A 26,841-nucleotide genomic window follows, 5' to 3' on the forward strand; every position below is an offset into this window, starting at 1 on the left:
AGGGTGGCAAAATTATGAAAGTGATTTTTTTTCTTGTCAAGATTGCTCTCTACGTAAGTAATTAATTCTATAAATAATAATTTTCTGCTTAATTGATAATTCAAGAAATTAAATTCATCCATTATTTGTGAATTATAATTTTTGCACTTTAGCTAAAGTTTATAATCACAATGATTTAATCAATTTATTTCCTTGGAGATTTAAAATAATAATCGACTTTTTATTTACCAGAATTAAAGAAATTTAATTATATTTTTCATGTATAATTATGTGTCAGCCTTAGTTTCAAATTTATAATTGTTAAAAAAAAACATATACCTTTATTTATGTTTTTGGAACCTCATCATTAATTTATGTGTAAAATAGTAAATGGTTTTAATTGAACTCTTTTGTATTAATTATCATCCCTAATAAACCATCCTTATGCAAACTATTTTTTTTTTCCTACATATGCTGATAGCCTTGAGAGGCTATTTCAGCTTCACCCTAACGTTTGTAGGTGAGCTCACGGGGCTCAACCGGAGAGTTGCTAACACTGACCCTAGCAAGAGCAGTGCTTCGCAGAATCTACCACCGGATCGGAAACACGACCCACTGAGAAACCGGCGAGAAATTCAGTGAGCTGTGTCTGTGGGTTAATTCGCTCGTCGAGCCCTTCGTCGCAAGCGACGGGTTCGACGAGGACGGTGACCGGTGCTTGTGGTTTTTTCCAGCGGCTACGATGAGAGGGTTCTCATGTCGTGCCGCCTTCTCAAAATGGCGCAGCGATGCCGACTGCAGATACTTACTAATTAAATCGAGCTCCAGGTCATCGTGGAGATCCACGTTCCTCAGGAACCATGGTGCTCCGACGGCTATCCTGCAGAATCGGGATTGAATAACCTGAAGGGATTTCAAGTGGGTGCGGGCTACGTGAGCGAACACTACGCTTGCATACGTCATGACGGGGCGTATGCAAGTTTTGTAGAGAGTTACCTTATTACGGAGGGACAGTTTGTTTCGACTACAAAGCATTGGATAAAGTCGTCCTAGTATAAACGCGGCGCGGTCGCGTACCGTTTTTATGTGGGGACGGAATGTCATCCCTCTGTCGAGGGTGACGCCTAGATATTTGACTTTCGAGGCCCACGGTATGGGCTGGCCAAAGAGAGTGATGAGGCTAACGGCGGAGGAGTTTGCGCGCCTATTAAGGAGTGGGATGCTCGAAGTGGTGTTCAGAGGGCGACCCCTTTTGAAGAGCATCGCTGTGCGTTTCGTGGGGTTGATGTCGATTCGCCACTTCCGGAACCACTTTCCCATGGTGGCTACTGCGATCTGGAGTCGCCGATGAAGCAACGACATCTTCCTACACGAGTAGTTGCAAACTGTAGGAAGTAGGAACACAGATTGTTATGTAAAGAAAATTGTTCGTAGTCATAGCATGCCGCTGCCCCCGCAAGCTCCGTTGCTTTTTACTTTTTAAGTTCAGTCGCGAATAAACGCTCCGACTAACCAGTTGTGTTATTTAATTAACTCACTTCCGACAACGCCCTGAACTTAGGTTATATATAATCTTGCTCTATGCCCTGAACCATTATTGACCACTACTAAAATAACTCCTAAAAAACAATAAATGGCACATTCGGAGTGCCATCTTTTAACACTTAATAGAAAATGGTATGTTTCAGTTATAAACATGAAATTTTTACTAATGGGTAGCTAATACGATGTATAATAACTTTAGGTAATAAAAAAATAGGTAAAGGGGGCGTCTTTTTTAGAAATTTTAGGATTGTTGTAAAAATGTATGAAAAAATAACAAATTTATGCTAAAAAAAAACATGTTCATTTTCAATTGAGAGTAGGTTTTCTCCCACTTTGTATATGAGGACGCCTAAATACTTCCAATCATTATGGAATTTGTTTAACATTTGTTTTCAATATGTGCATATTATAAGGAATCACACTGTATAACATACATAAAGTTTCTAGTAAAGTTGAAGAAGAAAATAGAAGAAGTAGAAAATAATTAGTTTACGTAAAATTTCAGTATTATGGTGGATTTTTTTCCGGTGCCCAGGAGCGGCATTAAGTTTAAATCCAGCCCTAGGTGGAGGCATTTACGTTGTAGATGTCTATGGGCTCCGGTAACCATTAACACCAGGTAGGTAGGTATTTCATTTCATTTCATGCTATATTATGCATGTTTCATAATATTAATCAACTTCATTTCATTTCACTTTATATTATAATTTGCTGAGTTAATTACTACATTAATCAAATTACTTTCTCAACCTAATTTATCTATACCATCCCACGCTGCTAATTTAATTCATACTTACACTGATATTAATAATGGCCAACATGGACAGTTTCGTTCGTTTTTTATAATAAATAATAGTAATAGTAATAGTTTTTTATAGTAAATAATTCAAACGGCGAAAAAAAACTTATTACTTGACACTGGCTAATGCACAAGCCCGCACGGTTTAGCCACAATAAAAAAGGTACCTACTATAATGTTAGTGATGTAAAGATGGAATAATACCGATATTTGTCAATATTACCTAATACGAATATATTCATGATGTAATATTATAATACCTTAACTAATACGTGAATATAACCTGATATCTTAATATGCTTCGATAAAACGGGTAAACGAGTTAAACTTATTACGGTATTCATGAAATGAGTTAATAATCATAGATAATACACATAAATTAGTTATTAAATTAATATAAATAGTATATTGTATCTAGGAATTTGACTTCATACTAAATATTTTACAAGTAATATTATGTACATTAATAGCTACGCTTGAAAGGCAAACGTGACTAAGCGACAATGCGTGAACTTTACAGTAGACTAATTTAAAGTTGAAATACCTGAAGAAAATAAAATATTTTAACGAATCTAGCTGTAGTAGAATCTAGCTAGTAGCTGTAGGATTGAAATGATTTTAATAGACCTACAAATATATATTTTTTGCGCATCGAATATTGTTATTGCCTATCATTTATGTATAAAGCAGTTATTGTCGCTTAGTCACGTTTGCCTTTCATGCGTCGATATGAATATTATTATTAAATCAGAATTTGGTCAACTTTGTACATTAATATAAACAACAATTTAGTAACATTATTTATTTCTTATTGGTGCATAAAAACATCAGCTTTTTTACTTTTTCTACCGAAAGACTGGTACGACGCCGTGTCGGTCAGAAATGAGTATTCTAGAATTCTGAAAAACCTTTGACACGGTATTGAGGCTAGTAGGTACACAACAGTTATAATATTATTATTATAATCCATGGATCGTTTGGTTAGAAAGTCATTTCGATTCAAAAATCAAACTTTTATTTATATTTTGAGAAGTTCTTAGAATATAATAAAATACCACCACAAAAATATATTGTCATCCTAATTTATTACGTAAAAACACTTAATTTAGTTGTGGCAGTATTACATTTTGTGTAAAAATATTTTAATTTATGAAATTGTTAAATAATGTCAACTATCTACTTTCGTTATTCAAATTATCGTATTAAAACCAACTAATTCGAAGGAAACAGAAAATAAAATTAAAATAATGGAAATAAAGCTCACCGATTTTATTCCAACAAATGTGAAAATGCACTATTTTGTCTTGAGTAGAATCTTTAGTAGAATCAAGAAATGAAGGTTCAAACATAAAAAAGTAATGCATTTGGAAATTCCCACTAGCATCTTTGACATGTAAAAAGTGCAATACAAAATAGTCCTTAAAGTCATAGCGAAATGTACTTATTTTCATTGCTCAGTATATAAACATATAGATTATCTCACTTACTCTTAGCGCATGCAGTATTGATATGAATGTGATAGACAGATATCCGCGAGACACGTACGGCGTATGCCAGTATATTTTCGTGTGATAAATACTTCGCTAGAAGTAACAGTGTTCTGTGAATAGATACAACCCGACCGATGTGAGTTGGCTAATATTATGAATAAGTGATTACGGAATATAAGCATATCAGAATTCGGCGGATTACCGATACACGAATGCACGAGTGAATACTAATATATCGGTATCACCCTTAGTGATGATATTGGTTATTGGCTGTCTGAAATTTTAGCTTTATAAAATTCGTCAAAGAAAAACTGCGTACATATCTAATATTATAAACTAGAATATATCTGTGTTAACATGAACACCTTAGTCAGAAGAAGTTTTCAAGCATTTAATACCACATTGAAGATATCCTGTCGCGCATTTTCAGAAGCTGGAATAAATGACAAAATTGAAAAAATAGTAAAAAATAACAAAGTCGTGGTGTTTATGAAAGGCGTACCGGACGCGCCAAGATGCGGTTTCAGTAATGCTGTTGTTCAGATTATGAGGATGCATGCAGTTCCGTACGAGAGCCATGATGTGTTGAGTGATGAAAATCTTAGACAAGGTGAGTTCGATGCAAAGTAACCTATACAAAAGTAGTGACTAGAATTACGTAAATTTTTGTAGTAGCAATAATTTCTTTTATTCAATGCTGATAAAAAATATTTTAAGGTGCACTTATGTAGCAATAAACAATTCACATAGTCACTTACTGTCAAGATGTTATTTTCATAAAATTTGGTTTAATTACATGAAAACTAAACTTTAGCTGCTGCATAAAATTTTGACTTGTGCATTACCTGCCAGGCCTTTATTACAATTTGAAAAAGTGAAGTTTTTGACTAATGTTCCCTGCTGCCTACTTTGAGTATCATTTAAAAGAAAACGAATGTCATAAGATGATAGACTAATTATTTTACCCACTAGTTTGTGCTTTTAAATGTGATTGTCATTGAAATTACAATAGGCAAATGGAAAATGTATCTCTTATGGTACTGAAATTACAACACATTGAATGCCATAATGGACATCATGTGTCCGACAACATACTATTCCTTGGGGCTGTACTAATGTGTAAACTCTAAAAATATTAATAAATCTCTACAAAAGCAATTTTTGTAAAAAGTAGATATTATCTCTGATATTGGAAATTGTTTGAATGTATGAAGTTACGATTATAACAATATTTTGCAGGTATAAAAGATTATTCGAATTGGCCTACAATACCTCAAGTCTTTATCAATGGTGAATTTGTTGGTGGTTGTGACATAATGCTGCAGATGCACCAATCTGGTGAACTCATTGAGGAACTGAAGAAAGTGGGTATAAAAAGTGCACTTTTAACAGCTGAAGAGGCAAAGCAAGGGGAGAAGAAAAATTAAAATACCCATCTCAGGTATTATGTATTTGATTTTGTAGTTTTCTATTTGTATTAGAAATTATTGTTTTAATTCATTTTAAGTGGTGGTACTGTATAGAAACAAAGACATAATTGTTAAAATTTAAGTATTTATGAAGAAATCTCTGATGTAATAAGAATTTGTTAAAGTGTGACGATTTTTTGTTTTTGAAAGCCCAAGTCCTTATATTATTTGTGTTGTTTTAATAATTTTGTTGTAATAGTTATTGCTTAGTTTTAGGTAGTTATTGTGAAATAAAGTAATGCAAGTTTAAGAGCTCTTTATTTAATAATTAGCTGTACATTCGAGTTAGTATACTTTTTGGGCACATAATAATTTTTTCTTAATCTAAGTACCATACTCCATGTAAAATAAATTGGTTGGATTAACAATGTAGTCAATATTAAAAGACGAAAATATGGCAGATCATTTATTTACGAGTACTCATTCAAAAATACTCTCACAAACGACAATAAATATATAAAAAAAGATAAATAAATTGATGCAGGCAAGTTATGGCAATCTATGATATAAATAATTTGTGTGACACTTCCCTGCACTTAAGAATTTAGTAAATTTTAGTTTTGCTACCTTTGAAATAAAACATATTTTTAATGGTAGTTATAAAAATGAAACTTGTATAAATAAACTTAAAATAAAATAACAAAAACATTCTCACAATGTGAATGAGTCTTAATTTGGTGTCACACATTAGTCAAGTCTAACATTAGCACCATTTTATCTTACAAATAATTTTGTGACTGCTGAGAATTTCATATAAAAGTTAAAAAATATCTAATGCTATGATATAAATAGAGAGATTTAAACAATATAAATGATTTCTCCAATTTGAGCCAAAGGTTAACATTACTGAACAAAAATGAATGGCATTTTTGGTTTGTACATTGCACATGATATTTAAAGAACTGCATGGTTACTTTAAAAACATTTTTACTCTGCATTGACCATAGTATTTAGGGCGTGAATAGGTCTGGTCAGTGTAGGAAAAAGTTTTTAATTTATTTTATTTCGCCATTGTCGCTTCTCTGGCCCTCTTTAATGTATTTGAATGACTATGTGACTTGGGTCTTCTCATTTTATGCCTTCTCTGATTGATGACACGGCTGAAGATGATATCCTTTGATATGGCCCCTTCTCTCTGCATCTGTATTAAGCACGTCAGTCTATAAATCAGGACTCCCTATATGTAATTGTTTAACAAAAATAAAAATCTTACATACTTTGGTAATTTAATTGGTAAATGAAATAGAACTATATTGAGTATTGCAGATTTAATTACCATCTGTATCAGTGCAGACTTGTCTGATGCTGCGCAGTGTATTTTCTTATTTTGGAAGTTCAAATTAACATTATTTAACTTAAAGTTAAAGAGACAAGGCGACTGTGAGTTTGATGTTTTAATTGCAATGGAATTATAACCTATAATAATTTAAATAGAAAAACAGAAATAGGCAGGACATGCCTCTTGTGTGCCCTAACATAACCATTAAAATACAATAATAAAATTTATTTTTATTTTATTCTGTAATGATTGAAGTATGTACTTGATAGAACAAATGAGAAATGTTGTTTAAAAAAATGTAATTGGCTGCATATTGTGCAGCGATTTACTCGCACGACGCTAAGTATGTTCGGCATGTTAACATTGTTAACTATGCTAACATTGTTAACTATATGGCTTCAGTTACAAAATATTGATATGGTTTGCGTCCCCTTAGTCATACCCGATCCTATGGACCGAATGGTAAACAGTCGACGTCGCCTTTCGCAAGAGAAATACGAGAACGTCTATCAGCTGTGTAACATCTCGTCATCGCGATTCAGGAATTGTTGAAATTACGTGCAGCGACGTCTGTTGATAACAAACTAAATAGAAATAATTGTAAATCATCTTTCATAGTATGAGGTAGCGCCCTCTGTGAATTGATATTTTAACTTCACGCTTCATTTTTTCGTTTCATCGAGTTTGAAATCACATCACAACGATTCTAAAGAAGTTTCACTTCAAAAAGTCACCTTAGAGGTCGGTTTCGCCGTAGAGTGCGGTGGAGAAGGCCATGTAGTCGAGGGAGCCGGGCGGCGCGCCGGGCCCGCGGTACGGCGGCATGCGCGCCACGCAGTACTCCGCCTGGTCGGGCGGCAGCTCGCGGCGCAACTCCTCCGCCGTTATGTACGGCTGGAGCACGTAATGGGTGTTGTGAACATTGGGTTACACGTGGACGCGGAAAAATCTTTGCTATTATAATATAACTAGCTGTACCCGTCCGCTATGCTGGGCATTTAAAATTAACATTATTATTTCTCACCCCCACAAAGATTCCCAGCATTAACGCCCCCGCAACTGGTGTAGGGAGTCGAACACTCATATAAATATTAGCCTACCCATTAAGTACATGTATTTTCTACATGGATACCAAGTTTCAAGTCAATCTGATGCATGGTTCAGTAGTTATAACGGAACATCCTTAAAAACCACTGTAGATTTATATATTAGTAACGAGTATAGATTAAAAAAAAACATTAATGTGATCTGGTAAAAACGAAAACTTAATAATTTTTTAAAATAAAAAAAACGAATTCAGTATACCTTGTCACCAGCTAAGATCCTGAAGCTGTCAATGACTTGTTCGGCGGTGTCGGTATCCGTCGACTCTCTGGTCATAAAGTCCAGGAACGAGTCGAATGACACGTAGCCTGGGAAGGAATAATCATATTGTTATATCAAAATCCACAATAGCAAAAATATATATTAAGAAAAGTAGTCATTGCCAAAGCACTTACCGGTATTGTTGGGATCGACAACAGCAAGAATACGTTGGAAGTCGAGTTCTCCTTGCCTGTCCTTGCCGATGCTGTAGCCCAGGGAGACTAAGCACGATTTCAACTCCTCTGGCAGCAGACGGCCTACAAAAATTATAAAATTTATAATATTAGACTGTACCTAAGATGAGTAAATTTTTTGTTTAGAAAGAAAGGTCAGGTATAATCGTATTATTCTATATCAAAACAAACGAATATGTAGTACATAAAATGAATATAAACCTTGAGATTTGATTATAAAGTGTGTGAATACATAAAGTGACGTGACGGTTACAAAAAAAAAGTACATCTACTTAATTTCTAATCTAATTTTATTAATCATTGTGTTCGTTAGTTTTCAAATTTCGGTCAAGCTGTTTGTTCTGAGCGTTTTTCTTGTACACGAGAACGAGTCGTAAGAAAATCTCGCTAATTTAAATTTTGTGTGAAAAATTTAATCGGTCATTAGTTTCGGGAAATTGGAGTTATTATGTTTCGTTACCTGTGCGGTTCTTGTCGAAGTGGTTGAATGAGGCGCGGAACTCTGTCAGTTGCTCCTGAGTGATACCCTTGGAGTCGCGGGTGAGGATCTGGTTCTCCACTTCGTTGATGGTGCGGTTGATCGAGGTCAGGAGCTGTTCCCAGCCGACGCGCAGAGTCTCCATTGTGTATTGTGAATATCTGTAAGGAAAATCGTTATTAATGTCTAACTGGCAACTAATACAGAGGCGATTTCATGAAATGATATCTTAAAAAAAAAGAACTCTTTAATGTCCTCCTAACTCCTTGATCAATGGCATTAAAAAGCATTAGATTAAAACTTTATCTTCGTGGTGGGCTAACGATCCGAAGTCGTTGTGGCCTAAAGGATAAGACGTCCGGTGCATTCGTCTCTAGCGATGCAACGGTGTTCAAATTCCGCAGGCGGGTACCAATTTTTCTAATGAAATACGTACTTAACAAATGTTCACGATTGACTTCCACGGTGAAGGAATAACATCGTGTAATAAAAATCAAACCCGCAAAATTATAATTTGCGTAATTACTGGTGGTAGGACCTCTTGTGAGTCCGCACGGGTAAGTCCCACCACCCTGCCTATTTCTACCGTGAAGCAGTAATGCGTTTCGGTTTGAAGGGTGGGGCAGCCGTTGTAACTATACTGAGACCTTAAAACACATATCTCAAGGTAAGTGACGGCATTTACGTTGTAGATGTCTATGGGCTCCAGTAACCACTTAACACCAGGTGGGCTGTGAGCTCGTTAGCCCATCTATGCAATAATAAATAAAGTATTTCACGTATTGCATATCAAATGCATTCACCTGTTTTCGAAGATCATGCCTTCCTGGACAGCCTGGTGGATGCGTTCGAGTTCCTCAATGTGTGGCTTGTAAGCGTACACTCCAGCTTCGTACTCTTTAAGTCTACGCAGCTGGTCTTCCAGAGAGCCCTGATATTGTTACATATGTCATATTTAGTTTGAATGATAATTTAAAATCAACTTTAACATCGATATTACTGTTTGGTGACAAATGTTAAAAAAGCAGTAGTAGACGTGTATACTTATGATAGAGATAGAAATAAGAGGACACGTCCTTACGGATCCATCAGATCCAATAATCTTTGCATTAGACGCCTTCAGCTCTAATGCTAGGAGCAGGCTTAGGGCTCCGGTAACCATACTCGTCGAACTCGACAAAGAGGTCGACGTCCAACCTAACCCATGCATCAGCCCGCTGAGTTTCTCGCCGGATCTTCTCAGCGGGTCCTGATTCCGATCCGGTAGTAGATTCATTCGTGAAGCAATTGCTCTTGAGTTGTTAGGTCTCCTTCGGAGGCGCTCGGGCAGTTGTTAGCTAATCTCGCCCCTCTTGGCTGAGCTTTTGCTCGCCCATATGTCCTGGTGAAACTGGAAAGGCCTTTGGGCTACCAGTAATCTTTCAATCATAAAACAAATCGGGGAGGCGAGACCGTGTGGAGCGCTTCGTGATTTGTCGGCGCCGCTCGGAGCCGCTTCGGCAAGCCAATCGCGGTACACTTATTTTCGTTTCGTTTCATTTCGTGTCATCGAGTTTGAAATTACACCCCACGATTCTAAAGAAGTTTCACTTCAAAAAAAAGATAAGAGGAGTAGTATTATTTCATGTGTTCACCTGCAGACCCATTCCGATGGCGGTGACGGCGTCCATTTGCCTCTCGATCCAAGGTCCGACTGCGTTGGCCTTTTCTGCGAACTGCCTTCGCAGGTTCTCGTTGTTCTGTTGCTTGCGAAGCTCTGCGGCCAGCGTCGCGTCGCGCTGCGGCACCAGCTGCCTCACGTCCGACCACTTGCGGTTCAACTCCTGTTCCAAAATAACAATCAAATTTACTAATTAATTCAAAATGGCCTCATGAATTCGTTTAGTACTGATTGAAAAAAAACTATAGATATTACTTTTTTTGCGATTCGGGTGTAGTTTACTTGGGATTTCGTACTCTAGACTGTAATTAGTCATATAGAATTGCTTTTTTTAAATATTGTCATCTAATTATCAACAATAGGCATTAGAACATGTTACAATTTAAAATTGCGAAATTTGAAAAGTTCACACGATTTTAGATGCTATTATTAAAGATGATTTCAATTTGATCGATGTCTTACATGAGCTGTGAGAGTGGTGTATGGGTTCTCCAAACCGCCGGGGATCTGGTGCTGCTTGACAATAGATTCGACTTGATGTACCAGGTTGACGATAGCCTGAAAAAAATGTTGGATCAAAAGTAAATCAAGTGCTCCTCAAATTGTGACCGGCTTCGTATCTTAGTTCTCGTGACCTACCTGGTATTCTTTGTCAGCCTCGCCGAGGGTTGCCTTGAAGCGAGCGTGAGCGTCCATGAGACCTGAGATTTCTTCGATGGTATGAACGATGAACATATCCACGAGATCTTCGCGAGTTCCGTCCAACCTAAAACATGATAATCAATATTGATGAATCGTGAATTGAATTGTTAGTTTCAATAAAGAGAAAAAAATATAGCTCCTCCTCCAAATATATACATTTTTTTTAATATTATCATATGTCCTGATTTTTAAACTTTTGAAATCAGATCTAAAGAGAATTTTTTGATTATGTCATATAAATTTAATGTTGGTAACATAAGGATTCAAACTCGAAGAATTATTGTTAAATGATTCTCTCATAAAAACTCATTTGTCCTTGTATACAATAATGACTTCCAATATTTCACGTTTTCAATTAGGCCCAATTATCACTTAGGTAATGAGACTTACTTTTGTTTCAATATCTTATGACGTCAGAAGGCAATAAACCGACATGCATACAACGTTGTGATATTTCAAAAGTAAATAAAGAGTTATGGAAGATTTAATTTAAAAGAACAAATTTCGACTTTTATTTTAAATACAAAATTAAGTTATAGTGAAATCTTGAGCCACAATCAACTATTTAATTTACTAACTTTTAATGATTTGCGTGTGGACTTGAATAGTATTTATTGTTAGTCTGAGTAGTGCAACAGCAACAGTACTAGTAGTGTTAGTGGTGAAAATAAAGAGTTGGTATCATCAGTAGTGGTGAAGCAGTGACACGTACTTTTTTTTTTCCTACCCATTCTAGTAACCTCGAGGGGTTATTCTAGATTCACTGAACTAGTAGGTGAGCTCACGGAGCTTAAACCGGGAGTGTTGCTAACACTGGCCCTAGCAAGAGCCGTGCTTCGCAAAATCTACCACCGGATCGGAAACGCGACCCACTGAGAAGATCCGGCGAGAAACTCAGTGGGCTATGTCTGTGGGTTAATTAACTCGTCGAGCTCTTCGTCGCAAACGACGGGTTCGGCGAGGACGGTGACCGGTGCTTGAGGTATCTAAAAGCACCCTTAATGGACCGTGAGGATCCGTAATGACGTATTTTGGGCGACGTCAACTGTTTACCATTTGGTCCACAGGATCGGGTGTGTAATTACCTGGTGATAGGACCTCTTGTGAGTCCGTACGGGTAGGTACCACCACCTCGCCTGTTTCTGCCGTGAAGCAGTAATGCGTTTCGGTTTGAAGGGCGGAGTAGCCGTTGTAACTATACTAAGACCTTAAAACTTATATCTCAAGGTGGGTGGCGCGTTTACGTTGTAGATATCTATAGGCTCCAGTAACCACTTAACACCAGATGGGCTGTGAGCTCGTCCACCCATCTACATAATAAAAATAAAAAAAACCGGCGGCCACAATATGAGGGTTTTCATGTCGTGCCGCCTTCTCAAAGTGGGCACCTACCAGTTGTTGAATGGTGCAGCGCGTTTGGCGAATTCGAGATGCAGCAGGTCGATCTGCTCGAGCACGCGCTCGGCGTCGTCGAGTGCGTGCCGGCGGCGCTGCGTGAGCGCGCCGAGCCGGTCCCACTGCGAGCAGATGCGCTGGCAACGCGCGTTCACGCTCGCCACCTCGTGGTACTCCAGGGTGCTGTCAAACAAGCGCCAATACTTATCACTACATAGTATAAAACAAAGTCGCTTTCTCTGTCCCTATATCCCTATGTATGCTTAAATCTTTAAAACTACACAACGGATTTTGATGCGGTTTTTTTAATAGATAGAGTGATTGAAAAGGAAGTTTTATATGTATAACTAGCGACCCGCCCTCGCTTCGCTTCGGAAACTGTAATTTATTATTTCTCCACTATTTAATGGATGTTATCTATACATATAAATAAAATTGGTGTGTCTCTTTGTAATATTGAAATAGCCGCTTTTTACTACATATGAATATATATACGGTACATACACCAAAATAACATAACAAACAGACAGACAGACAAAAATTGTAAAAAATGTATGTAAAGATAACATCCATTAAGTAAATAGTGAAGAAATAATAAATTACAGTTTCCGAAGCGAAGCGAGGGCGGGTCGCTAGTTTTGTATAATTAAGCGAATTTTCGCACGTCATTTTCGCAGACTTCTAGACTCTCACAAGCCTTCCAAAATCTCGAATTACCTTGAAAATATACGCACGCATCAAGGACCGATGACAATACAATAATTGTATAATTTTGCTCCAGTATCCTGACCGGTATCAACAGGATAAAGAAACAGATGAAATTAATTATTGTTAGTTTGCTCCTTAGGTCTATTTTTTTAAAATTTTTACTAGATATATTTATTACTGTTAAAAATATTCCAGCAGAGCAGTATGATCAATTAGCTCATATTTGATAAGGCCACATCCGTCGAAAATTGCTTATCATGAGAATATTTTCGTTTAGAATAAAGTTTTGCAAACGAGCTCATAAAGTATTCTATATATTTAAATAGGTATGAATAACATATAATTAGAAAGATTTGTGTTGTAATTTAATTATGTTACTAGTAATAATTTGTGCGCAGCAGTGTCTGATCACTAAGATTAATCAAGTGGGGTATTATGTTTTATTTAAATCGACATCTTACGTATGGTGTATAAATATTAACAATTACATAACAAAGTGTAAAAAAAAATGCAGAAAAGAATATTAATAAACAAATAATACGAAAAGTATTTGGTTGTTTTTAATATAAGTATGATATATACTAAAAAGTCTGGTTCATTTCACAATCTTAGTGACAGATGAATGTATGTACATATAATATTTGCGTCGAATCAGCTGTTTGCCTGAAATAATTCGGCAACCCAGCAAAAGTGTCGGCCAACATACCGTTCTAATTGTTTTTGCCGAATCTAGCCTATTGAGAATAGCTTTACAAACGGGCGCTTTTTTTTTTTTTTTTTTTTTTATTGCTTAGATGGGTGGACGAGCTCACAGCCCACCTGGTGTTAAGTGGTTACTGGAGCCCATAGACATCTACAACTTAAATGCGCCACCCACCTTGAGATATAAGTTCTAAGGTCTCAGTATAGTTACAACGGCTACCCCACCCTTCAAACCGAAACGCATTACTGCTTCACGGCAGAAATAGGCAGGGCGGTGGTACCTACCCGTGCAGACTCACAATAGGTCCTACCACCAGTCATTACGCAAATTAAAATTTTGCGGGTTTTGATTTTTATTACACGATGTTATTCCTTCACCGTGGAAGTCAATCGTGAACATTTGTTAAGTACGTATTTCATTCGAAAAATTGGTACCCGCCTGCGGGATTCGAACACCGGTGCATCGCAACAACGAATGCACCGGACGTCTTATCCTTTAGGCCACGACGACTTCGAATTTTCGACTTTTATTCACTCAAACAAATTACCCTGGGTTCGGAGGGGAGGTCGGTCAGCTTCCTTCGGTTTGAGCTAGCTAAATCAACAGCAGTTTATGCTTGCGTTTGGGATACGATGACACTCCCATGACACCCTGTTTAAGTAAGGTAACTTATTGACGTACTTGAGTTCCTGGGCGATGGCCGCGATTTGCTCGACACGATCTTGGTGGGCGGCCAGATCGGATTCGAAGGCCTCGTGCTTCTTCTTGAGAGCTTTGATGTCGTTGAGCTTACATTGACGGAAGTCCTGGGACTGTAGCATCTCTTCCTTGCCTAAAAGTGCATCAAAATATTAATCAGACTTCAGCATCTTTTTGTTTTAATCAGCTTACCAATTTTATTCTCATTGTGTTAATGACATGTTTATGTTTACTGTGATGGTATTTTGGTGATAGAAGCAGTTATGGAAAATATCGTCGCTGTCAAACCAAAATCTGTGCAAAAACTCTATTTTGAATTAACGAGTAAAAACATTTTCGTGTAAAATGTTATATGAAGGTGAATTTTTAAGAACTATATCAAATTAAAGCTATAGATAAATATTAAAGCTATAGACACATAACAGTTTTTGTTATACGGTAGATAGGGCTGTGAACTATACGAAATGGTCAAAAAGTGTAAATCTCAAAAAGTGCAATAGCAGATGTTCGTTTGACAACGACGATATAATTAATCTATGTGCAAATTTTTTTTTGTTAGCGGTTTAAAGAAAACTCGCCTCTAGTCCAGTCTTCATGGATGTCGGCCTTGTGCTTGAACTTCTGAGCGAGGTATTCGAGTCGCTCGAGACGCATCATTTCACTGAGAAGCCATTCCTCGAATGCCTTCTCGGCGATCTCTAGGCCCTTCCATGCTTGAGCGATGTCCTAATAAATAAACAAAATATTTTAGTTTACAAGTGACTTGAGACTTGGTCCGCCTGTCAAACAGATTGGTACATGAGATTTCGGGCGTGTAAGACCAACAGACACCACGATATTCACCAAACATTTACGCGAAAAGGGGTATTAAGATAACTCGTCTATCGCCAAACCAGACAAGCACAAATACATGAGTGTTGGCTAATCGAACACCCATCGAGTTTGTCGAATTAACTCGAATGCCGGTTGCGAGAGTGAAACTATACTATGAATGTTTCCAACTAGATACTCACAGAAACCATCTTGCCTTCGGTGGGCATGTACGCAGGACGGTTGCTCAACCTAAGCTTGGTCTGAAGGGTGTTGAAGTTGGTCTCCAGTTTGGCCTTCTGTTCTACACGTGGTGGCTTGTGCTTACGCCTGAAATTATTTGACGTATTGTAATATTAATACAACGAGTAAGATTCTTAATGAAAGTTTGTGTAGTTATTTTTTTACCTGTAAGTACGGTAGTCTTCCAGTTTTTTTTGGCACCCGGCAAGAGAGTTGTCGGTCTGACGGCTGTTCAGCCATGGCATGGTGCGACGGATCCAGTCCAAGAGCTGAAATTGGATAAACACAGGATAAAAACCCATAGGATAAAATTCTGTATAAGGCGTGAATAAGTTGACAAGCCAACGATGAACACGTTTATATGCCATTATTTTTATTTTTAATAGAATAATTTATTAACTTCCTCAAATTATGAACAAATAGTATTAATTAACTTGAATTAGGGCTTACAGCTAAAATTGAAACTTTAAAATGGCAGCCCTGTAAAGTCTACATTTGTGACATATCAACTTACACCTTGTACCTAATTTACACTTAACACCAATGCTGTGGATACTCACGTCACTGGCAAGACGTTCGTACTCTTCCATTAGGCGTTCGTTCTCCTGGTTGACTTTGAGAACTTTGCAAATACGGTTCGCGGCCGTTTCAGCCTGAAAAATGTAAAATCACGCATAACCGTTAAAGTTTAAGTTAACAAATTGTTTGACAGAGAATATGATTCTTTGGCTATTGGATACAAAATGATATACATGAATTTTATTCGGGTAATCTATATGTATAAAAATGAAATGCTGTTCGTTCGCTAAAACTCGAGAATGGCTGAACCGATTTGGCTAATTTTGGTCTTGAATTATTTGTGGAAGTCCAGAGAAGGTTTAAAAGGTAGATAAATATGAAAATGCTCGGAATTAAATAAAAAGAACAATTTGGTTTTTCCTTTGATATCCCCTCCGTCGGACCGATTCCTTTTGTTTGTTTTAAGTTAATTTTATACAAAAGTTTAGATCTTTTATTTATCGATTGAGGCACTACAAAGTCTGCCTGGTCAGCTAGTTCTTAAATATTATCATTTCTATATACAAACCTTTTGCGCCCCAGAGAAGCAATGGTAGTACGAGGAGACGTAAGTCATGACGGCTCTCTCGTCCGGCATCGCCGTGTTCTGCAGATCTGATAAGCGGCACGCAAGCGACACGTTGTTAGTTCTCATGCGATGGAGTTGTTTTTAAAGAATGCTTGTGTTATCATAGGCCACGCTTCATATACTTATAAATATAAAGGAAAACGATATTTAAATAATCCCAAAACTGAGTGTTAATCAATTCTTTACTTATTCGCTCATCTTTCATTAATTATTATTGATGTTACCTAAAGATGATTTGAAAAATGAGAGTGTTACCAAATTGAAAGCTTATTTAAAACCTTGGTACACAAGCATTCTGAATTGCATTTATTATCAATACAGATAGATATAATGAAAAATGTTAACAACATAAAGCTAATTCTAAAGTTATGATAAACATATAATACGTTGCTGATTTTCAAAATATCGATAGGTTATCAACATATACATATACTATATTATGTATATATCGAAGTTCATTGATTGATATCTGCGGTTGCCACTAATTTACGAAGAAGAAATTCACCTATTTCGGAAAAAGTTCTCCTCAAGAGGCAAATCTGTATAAGCTTTAATGTACCTATAGATAACTTCTACACTCGTTTCATGCTATGAGTTTTCACACAAAAGGCGGTTAGGGTTCCGAGTATCAAACGCTGTATTTTGCGTTGGTACTGCATACAGCAGCCATGTTTATACCTGTTGCGCGCCTTGGAAGGCGTGGTAGTAACACGACACATAGGTCATAATGGCGCGCTCGTCCGGCTTGGGCGTGTTTATTAGGTCTGCAATGTTTACGTATTATTTATTTTTACCTTCATAAAAAATGTAACTTTGGTCAGATAATTTATTTTCAAGTTTAATAAGTCCTGTGGAAGTTCTTACCGTCAGGGTCTAACATGCGGGGGATGTCGAGATATTTCTCGGCTACGTCGAAAGCGGTGTTCAAGTTCTCGAGGGGATTGTCCTTGGAGAGTTTACTGTAGTCGATGAGGTCTGGCCTGTGCCTGTGAATGAGGGCACAGAAGGCCAGACCGTCCTTGAACGACAGGTGGAAGTTCTGGACATTGACATTCTTGTACGGTGCTGTCTTACGTTGACACCAGAGCAACAGACCTTCCTGAGAACGATTTTTCATTTAATTAGCTTAATTTTCAATTACATACATTTGTAATTTAATTGATTCGAGTACAGTTTACCTTTGCGGTCATTTCTTCAACTGAGATGTCTTGGATGGCGAAGCGGAGAATAATGGTCCAAATCATACCAAGAGTCATCTTAAGGTTACCATCGACGATTTCTTCGGCACCAATTGACACAAGCTTCACACCTAAAATTTCATTAAAATACATTCTACTAATGCGAATAGCGGCTGTGCTAAGGATAATTTATTAATAGGAATGGACAGTGAAGCATATTGAGGAAAAGCACTCTTACTATAGATCCTATATATTATTTATTTAGCTTAGGACATAGGAAACGTGTCCATAGTTATTATAAGTTCAAATATTAAAAGTTTACGTATGTTAAGTTTTAACTTTGCGTAGGTACCTACATGTGTACAAACAAATATGGATTTATTTCCCTTATCGCGAGTATTTTGGAACTATGATAAATTCTTAGTATTGATATTAATGAATAGCTTATTCCAGGTATCAGTATTGAAATTCATCTTTTTTTATTTTATAAACTTTTCAAAACGACAGCTAATAATTTTTGTGTGTTAGTACCTATATAATTATATGTGTGTATATAGTGTAAATAGTTACTAACTAGTCAAGAACTATTTTTTTATATTCCCCATACCTAGTATGTAGCTTAAGGGGCTATTGCAGCTAAGCCCGGACTAGGTGGAAGAGCTCACGGGCTCGACCTGAGACAATTTGCTAGCACTAGCAAGAGTAGTGCTTCGCAGGATTCTTAGAGGTAGATTTACGACCGGATCGGAATCGCGACTCACTAAGAAGATCCAGCGAGAAACTCAGTGGGCTAAGAACTATAGAGACTATATAGATACACATAAAACTGAGATTAATACGTAAAGGTACATTTACATCTCGGTTATTCTCTATCACTCTTATTATCTTATCTTTAGCAGCTCACGATAATTGTTGAAATGATGGTATTGAAAGCACTTACCTTTTGAGGCGATGAAGTCGAGTGCCTTGTTGACGTTAGCGATTTTGTGGAATCGCATTTTGCCACGGTCGGGCTTGGGCAGAGTCTCGCCGGAGATGACCTCCAGCAGCAGCATGAGCTTCAGGCCATTGCGGAAGTCGTCCTCGATATTCTCGATGCCGGTGCCAGCTTTTCTGAGGTGGCTGTTGCACCATGCTGTGAATGTCTGTAATACGTAAACAATTCAAATTTAATGTCGTGTATTACTCGCGAAATTCGCATTAAAATTGTATAATCTCAAAACTTACTAATTTTATAAGAGAGTGTTTTAAAGGTTTAATATGTGATATTTTTAATATTACTTAATCATCTTTGCGACATTTTTATTTATTTAATATTTATACTTATTTTTATTTTATACTTATTGTACACAAAAGAAAATACAATAAAAACAGATTTAAAGAATGTCTAAATACTATGTACAAAGGCGAGCTTAACTTATTCATTAGTTTTCTTCCAGCAAACCATTAGCAGAGAGAAATACGATGTATAAGATTTATTTTTTATTTTTTACCAGTTACATTATCTGTCTTTTAAAGTAAGATAAAATTATGTATTAATTTTGTTAATAGTACCTAGTCAAAATATGGGTAACCTAAAAAAAAAAAAAACTAAAACTAAACTACGCTCTTTTGACAGTATTTATGAAAAAAATACTGATGATACCAAATGATTCCGCATATTAACTCAATTTCGAATATTTTTGGAAATTGTACACTTTTAATGCGAAAAGATATATGCCATGATACGATGGTTGATATTTGATTTTTATAATGATTTGATTCAATACGTTTTTTAATAGTTATAACTTTAAATAGTTGACTGAGTCTTTCGTCAGTTACATATTTGTAAATGGTCAATATGGTTGCAGTTTGAACAGTTTGATGGTAAAATAAATAAATCGGCACGACCTTTCTAAATATGTTTCGTCTTAAATTGTTTGTTGCAATATCATAGTTTTAAGGAATATAAAGTAAAATACGAGCTGCAGATGTGATGTTAATCAATACTGCAGTCGCGTTGGAGGAGGGGTGTACAGATAGGGGTTCGACCCTTCCCGCCGAATTCGCTTAAATACTTAGGTACATGTACGTGTGCCGCTCGACAGATATCCGAGTTATTGCAAATTTTTCCTATTTTAAATTATTCGAAACTTTTTTCGAGTTCTATGTTGATTATCGTTCAAGAATGCAATTTGTGATGTGAATATTGTGATAAATATACTATTAAGAGACCGTTGATTCGTCGTTTGACCTTTACGTTCAAATCGGTTCTTGGCGTCTGATTGCATTATCATGCATGATTGCAGATTATGCGATAAAATCTTGGTTAATAATCCACATCTAATCGCGTTGAGAACAACCGCAAACATTTGTTAGATCACGATTGTTATTTTTTGGAGAGATCGTTTCATCATGATCACATTTAGGCGGCATTTCGAACGGTTGTACTTTTAAACTATATTGATCAAATGTAACTTTAAAGGAACCCTTTGAATGGTGCTGCCTTAACAATCCATTGTACATTCTTGACTATACTTGTAATGTATTGAGCTATTTGAGAACGGTAATCCTTATTGTAAACACGACTGGTTCAGTTAGCGTAGTCAAGGCCGTTGTGGATAAAAATAATATTTAGTCTACACAATAGTCTGCGTGATCATGTTCAATACAAGCCAAATAAAATTGTTACCTATACTATTAGGTTGCATAATACCATTTCACCATGGTATTAACTTATGATATTCCCTCGGTTTTATGGAGATGTTATAACGGTTCATCGTTTGTCTAATTAGTATCAACCATCTATTGTTCAGTGTTTCACAGGCTGCGTAGATATAAATGTGACATGTGATGTGAGACATTAGCAAAGAAATCTATCGACAAGCATTTTTATTAAAACGTAATGCATTATCGTCCTAATGTCAATAGCAGTAAATTGATTTTGCTTTTGAAAGAACTTAAAATTTATAGTGTATGTCCTATAAATTATAGGAAGTAAGATGCGATGATGTGATTATTGCGGAACATAAAGTGATGTGAGAAATCTATATACATATATAAAAATGAATTGCTGTTCGTTAGTCTCACTAGAACTCGAGAATGGCTGGACCGATTTGGCTAATTTTGGTCTTGAATTATTTTTGGAAGTCCAGAGAAGGTTTAAAAGGTAGATAAATATGAATTAAATAAAAATAGCAATTTTGTTTTTCCTTTGATGTGTCCCCCGTCGGACGAATTTCTTTTGTTTGTTTTAAGTTTATTTTATACAAAAGTTTAAGTCTTTTATTTATTGATTGAGGCACTACGAAGTCTGTCGGGTCAGCTAGTTAGCTATAATTATTAATCGGCAGGCATTTTGAAAACAATTCAATCGAGTTCAAAATCGGTTTCAAAAGCAGTAAACTGATTTTGCCAATAAGAAAACCTTTGAATGTATTGATCTAGGCTACAGATAATTGTGTAGAAGGTGAGGTGAGCAGATATTCGGTTGCTGCGGAACATAAAGTGACCAAACTACATTCTGAGATCGTGACGAATGAATCATCTTGGGAACTCGTCTTGGCACGGGACTGTGTTAATAATACCACATGACCTACAGTTTACAAATTAATGAGTAAAGGGATGAATTAATATATTTTATTTGGTAGATATACTATGTATTTATCTACAGTTTTATGCTATCAACGATGGAATAGTTATTTTATATTCGCACATTGAAATCTGTGATGTAATACTAAAGAGAAACTTAATTAAAAATCACTTCAATTACACCCAGTATTTTAAATTGAATAAGTGACATAATAAATATTACATAAATATGCTGAATCTCTCATGAGAATTGATAGTAACGTCCCTGAGACAAAAGCACACGTCGTGACCCAGAATTGAAAATAATCTAGAATCACCTTGCGGGTGCCATCACGGTCAGTGTGTATTTAAAATAAATAGCGCAGGTGTGGACTGCGTCGAGTAGTTTGGAAGGATTGCGGCTGTAAAGATATCTCGTCTTCACTCGAACGAAGATAATGCTGTCAACGCTTCTCATTCTACTTGAATGTCGGTCGTTCATTTAATGCTTGCCAAAGTTTTGAAAGCTTAGAAACTAGCCTTGGGAATACAAGATTTTTGCTGACGATGCTATACAAAATATCTAGTCTAGTTATATTATGTAGTGAAAGTTAGCGTGTAAGTTTTTTTTTTATAGGATCCGAATTATGATAAAAACAAATTAAAAGAATTTGTGTTTTAACAGCTAGCTGTGTGTTAGCTAAAATTGTAAATCATAAGTTTTTCATTTGAAAGTTAGTCCCGAGTCACAAGTGAGGAGTAAATCTTATGTACATAACATAGCTAGTGAGTATGCCACGATGAAAGTAAGAAATGACAAAAAATTATAACCGCAAACTTAGTTAAATATTTTGTGTTAATTTACTCTATCGAATAAGCCATTTAAATTTAAATTACTGGTGGTAGGATCTCTTGTGAGTCCGCATGGGTAGGTACCACCACCCCGCCTACTTCTGCCGTGAAGCAGTAATGCGTTTCGGTTTGAAGGGTGGGGCAGCCGTTGTAACTATACTGAGACCCTAGAACTTATATGTCAAGGTGGGTGGTACATTTACGTTGTAGATGTCTATGGGCTCCGTAATCACTTAATACCAGGTGGGCTGTGAGTTCGTCCACCCATCTAAGCAATAAAAAAACGCAGAATAAATGGGACAGAATGAACTAATTAAATCGTGATCCTAGCCATTAATAAGAATCTAGGTGTTATCGTATTCGCGTTGCGCTATACCATGGTCTCTGGGTTGGTACTATTTTTTTTAAAACGGCTGAACATCTCGTACTATATCCTTAATATGATAAAATTGGCGTAATTAATCGTTTATTTGATACTTATTATTTGTCACGTGCCTTAAGGTCAGTAAAATTAATTGCTACTTTAGGTGTACGTTTTTAGTATTGTTTTCAAACATTTCAGAACGTGCTCAGTCTAGTCTTGAACGGACACGGCGTAAAAGGCACGCATAATAAATACCGCTGGGCGAAAAACACCTTTCTTGAAGGTTAGTCTACAATCTAAACGGGATTCGCGGTATTCTGTCAATGGGTTCTAAATATGAAAATGTATTCTAGTACGGATTTAGATTATAAATATCCTTGGTAAATTATAATCTGGTCAGTAGAGTCATTTTCAACATTCTTAATAAGTACACAGAAGAACTGCATTCTAAAAGTTATCTTACTAACGTAGTTCGTACAATACTGTATCAATGGCTGAGAGCGAATCGGATAGCGGTCAGACGTTATTGAGTTCATTGGAAATGCTTAAGGCAATCATCTCGTGATAGTTCATAATGAATGTTTTACGGCGACCTATCGAATTGCACGATAGTAGTGTGATACAAAGATCCATGATAGAAAAGGTTGAGATTTATTTATTAATATTTAATTCCCATATTTGAAACGTATTTGCACTCTATTTGAAATTATTTATGTTTGTTTATGTGAAGGGTAAAATTTAATGGATAGATTAGCAGATCAGTTCACCATCCATCTGGTGTTAACTGGTTTCCGGAGTCCATGGACACTACAATAGGTTTAGAGTTGAGTAGAAATCTCAATGGTATTGAATAATTGCCAAGTCAGTCAGTCCTTAAGCCTGGACGTGGAACAATTTCGCAACAGAAATTCTATCTCACAATAGAGAGAACAAATATTTTTTTTTTGCAGTTTTAATGACCTTGTAATGTCTATGTACTCGGGTTACTACTAAACTCTAAGTAGATCGTGACTCGCTCGTTTGTCTATGCCATAAATAAAAATGGTAAGCAACTTTTAATTGTTACTTAGGTATATGTTTTTCAATATGTTAGACATAATGTCGCATTCGGTCTGACATAATAATATTATGTTAATCTCGTCCTAATTCTAATTTCTATTCACATTGTACCTTTACTATTAATTTGATGTATGTAGTATATTTTCGGTGCCCTCTATGTGTCTCTGCTAAATTACGATCATGTCCACCGCTTATTATTTATGAAATATGCATATTCAATGCCAAAATGCATTTTGAGATGCGTTTATTGCCAGATAAAGCTGATTAAAATTTGGCAGGAGACTTGCGAAGGTCCAATTACCTGTTATGACACACAAGCTCACGTGTTTGTTAGATACTTCTAGAAATACGTAAATTCTAAAGTCTATATTCGATCTTTTTTTAAATATACATTATGTAGTTATTGCCGTAAAATATAATAAAAATCCCATTTACGATTTAGTGGTTAACGGAGTAAGTAAAGTGGTACAGTGTAGTCTCAATTAAGGCTATTCCACCCTTCAAATCGGAACGTATATCTGCTTCGCAGTCGAAGATGCCAGATGGTGGTAGCCACCCGTGCGGGTTTACATTACGCCCTACCACCAGTAAATTGCAATAAACATTTCAAGAGGCAATCTACTTTGGATGAATGGATCGCTAGGGAGTGATTAAGCCGAGCTTAATAACATCGGGTTTTGGTGCAGCTGTTAATTTATGACAACAAAATACAAGCTAAAACATGTATAACTTTACTTAGTGCGACCAATGTTAAACGCCTTTACAACTTATTACTCGTGTAACAGTTAATTTTATAATATGATACCATTATTTCTGTATTTCGGAAATCATTAATTATTCTCACTTTCGCCGCGTGTTCATATTATGATAAGAATATATTAAAATTAATATCGCCGAGTTGTAATTTATTATGTAATTGAAAAACAGTCTCGTAAGAACGCAATGGCACAAGTAGTGTCAGCGTAAACAAAGCTTATAAAGCTAACTATTGATATGACTTATTATATTGTGAATTTAAGATTTTATTCACACTGGAAACTGTAAGCCTTTGAAACCTTGCTTAGAGTTGAAAGTGTAATTCAATATTTAAAGTTTCCTTTTTCAACAGACGTTAAATAAATATGTGTTTCATCGCTAGTGGCGATTTATTTCTGCTGTTGAGAGATAGTTAACGTATGTATGTATAGTCTATCGTTTCTGTGCTAGGCAATTGTATGTATGTATAGCCTAACGTTTCGTTCCTTTCGAGTCCTTGTTTAGGATTACGAAATAAGTATATAGAAATTATAGGAGAATAATATTTCGTTCGGAATTACGTTTTTGTTCCCCGGCTTACCGCGAAAATTGTTTTTAGTTGAAATATTTGCATCCTGTACAGTTTATAAATGTAAATCAACTTTGTTTTTTTGCTATCTTCTATCTCTAGATATAAAAATGAATTGCTGTTCGTTAGTCTCGTTAAAACTCGAGAACGGCTGGACCGATTTGGCTATTTTGGTGTTGAATTATTCGTGGAAGTCCAGGGAAGGTTTAAAAGGTGAGAAAATATAAAAAAGCTCGGAATTATATAAAAACAAACAATTTTGTTTTTCCTTTGATGGGTCCCCTTGATGTGTCTTTTATTTATCGATTGAGCACTACGAAGTCTGCCGGGTCAGCTAGTTTCAAAATATTATTATATTTTGGGTGACCGCTGTACAGTTACTGTTTCTATCCATGAACAACGATAGCCATCGTATGCTTATCTCTTTTAAGAGAATAAAGCTATATATTAATACGTGAGTAACGTGAAGCAAAAACTTTGTACCCGTTTTTACGAAAATTGCGCGGCTGGGGTCTACGATATTTCCCACACTTATAGATAATATGGAGGAGTGCAGAAATTGCGTATGAAGAATGAAGAATGCGTATAAAGTACATAAAATCAATAATAAAAACATTACGCACACTACTATGTATTTGACACACACACACTCACACAGGCATATATTATACTCTTTTATTTATTGTTAAAGTCTGCGGTCAAATTGAAAATAGATTAATATTATTTCTCTATTGTGTAGTAGTGTGTGAAATCTGTAATCATAGAAATAATAAGGGCTTTGACGATAGAATCATATTGATGTTCAAACTTTTAATTTACATAATAATGGTCGTATTTCGACCGCTGGGTGACCACTAATTATTATAACACGTTTGATTATAATATATAAAATACTTGTAATACTTGTAAACAAACTCATTGAAATTAAGAATAAAAATGAATTCATCTTAATACGCCCAATGAAGCAGCAACGTAAAAAGACTCGCATTGTTCTTTATAAACAGTCCAATGACAATACAATCGGTGATTGCTTTGATTGATGATGACATTCATAGGACTTTAGTGGGCGACGTTTATTGACCGGTGATTAATGTAGGACTGTTAATTTTTGAAATATTCGTATATCAGCGTAAGAAAAATGTTATTCGAAATATGCGTGTAGTTCTATATTCACAGTGTTACATGTTTACCGAGAGCTGAGTTTTAACTCACGCGTGTACTCAACGTACGATTCACAAGAAACAACAATACGTTCAATCTCTGCCTGTCTATAGATTAAACAGATCTGTTAAAGAATCGTTTTGAACGAGGATTGGTGTTCGTGGCACGCTGGCCGCTTGGTCGGTGTTGAGTGTGGGCAGGGCAGGGTTGGGGAGACTAGTTCGCGTGGGTTCTGTCTGATCAGAGGCTCTGATGGGTACTTAACTGATGGAGGATTATTTGCCGTAGGTGGAAATTCGACAATATTTTTTATTTTTTATATGGGTGGACGAGCTCACAGCCCATCTGGTGTTAAGTGGTTACTGGAGCCCATAGACATCTACAGCGTAAATGCGCCACCCAGAGATATAAGTTCTAAGGTCTCAAGTATAGTTACAACGGCTGCCCCACCCTTCAAACCGAAACGCATTACTGCTTCACGGCAGAAATAAGCAGGGCGGTGGTACCTACCCGCGCGGACTCACAAGAGGTCCTACCACCAGTAACTATCCGTAAAAGAGGTAGGTATGAATAAAACGGTCCTTCCAGGATTGTTATCAATGAGAGGCAGAAACAGCTTACGATCGTTTAAATCTTCCAAGATTTTTACGATCTTGAGAAATCAATTGTAAATGCTAATTAAAATATAA

General features: G+C 36.2%; 2 protein-coding genes across 3 annotated transcripts in view; one reads left to right on the top strand and one right to left on the bottom strand.

The window, feature by feature from the left end:
- The first annotated feature begins 3,919 nt into the window (after window positions 1-3,919).
- On the top strand, window positions 3,920-5,532 carry Grx5 (Glutaredoxin 5). Its single transcript, XM_028171547.2, has 2 exons — window positions 3,920-4,423; window positions 5,053-5,532. The coding sequence occupies exons 1-2, from the start codon at window positions 4,171-4,173 to the stop codon at window positions 5,238-5,240; spliced, it is 441 nt and encodes a 146-aa protein (XP_028027348.1). The 5' UTR covers window positions 3,920-4,170; the 3' UTR covers window positions 5,241-5,532.
- Actn (alpha actinin) overlaps window positions 5,526-26,841 on the bottom strand; it is a 42,683-nt gene continuing 21,367 nt past the window's right edge. Inside the window, exons 2-21 of one of the 2 annotated variants that reach the window (XM_089734676.1) lie at window positions 18,784-18,988; window positions 17,844-17,974; window positions 17,530-17,764; window positions 17,344-17,429; window positions 16,606-16,683; window positions 16,079-16,171; window positions 15,684-15,787; window positions 15,479-15,605; window positions 15,044-15,191; window positions 14,448-14,598; window positions 12,353-12,538; window positions 10,898-11,024; window positions 10,721-10,816; window positions 10,233-10,421; window positions 9,402-9,529; window positions 8,581-8,759; window positions 8,061-8,183; window positions 7,867-7,973; window positions 7,296-7,455; window positions 5,526-6,423 (exon numbers count right to left, since the gene is read on the bottom strand). In XM_089734676.1, the coding sequence (XP_089590802.1) occupies window positions 7,297-7,455; window positions 7,867-7,973; window positions 8,061-8,183; window positions 8,581-8,759; window positions 9,402-9,529; window positions 10,233-10,421; window positions 10,721-10,816; window positions 10,898-11,024; window positions 12,353-12,538; window positions 14,448-14,598; window positions 15,044-15,191; window positions 15,479-15,605; window positions 15,684-15,787; window positions 16,079-16,171; window positions 16,606-16,683; window positions 17,344-17,429; window positions 17,530-17,764; window positions 17,844-17,974; window positions 18,784-18,988 (2,652 nt within the window). In that variant the 3' untranslated portion in view covers window positions 5,526-6,423; window position 7,296. Of the gene's footprint in view, window positions 6,424-7,295; window positions 7,456-7,866; window positions 7,974-8,060; window positions 8,184-8,580; window positions 8,760-9,401; window positions 9,530-10,232; window positions 10,422-10,720; window positions 10,817-10,897; window positions 11,025-12,352; window positions 12,539-14,447; window positions 14,599-15,043; window positions 15,192-15,478; window positions 15,606-15,683; window positions 15,788-16,078; window positions 16,172-16,605; window positions 16,692-17,343; window positions 17,430-17,529; window positions 17,765-17,843; window positions 17,975-18,783; window positions 18,989-26,841 lie in introns of both variants that reach the window. The other variant, XM_089734677.1, reaches the window with a different exon arrangement.

The sequence above is a fragment of the Bombyx mandarina genome, chromosome 18 (assembly GCF_030267445.1).
Source record: "Bombyx mandarina strain Sakado chromosome 18, ASM3026744v2".
NCBI classification, from domain to species: domain Eukaryota; kingdom Metazoa; phylum Arthropoda; class Insecta; order Lepidoptera; family Bombycidae; genus Bombyx; species Bombyx mandarina.

Bases quoted from the DNA above. Each gene is read 5' to 3' on its own strand.
- Grx5 (XM_028171547.2), top strand. From the start codon at position 4,171: ATGAACACCTTAGTCAGAAGAAGTTTTCAAGCATTTAATACCACATTG. The intron at 4,424-5,052 runs GTGAGTTCGATG...AATATTTTGCAG, and splicing joins TGATGAAAATCTTAGACAAG to GTATAAAAGATTATTCGAAT.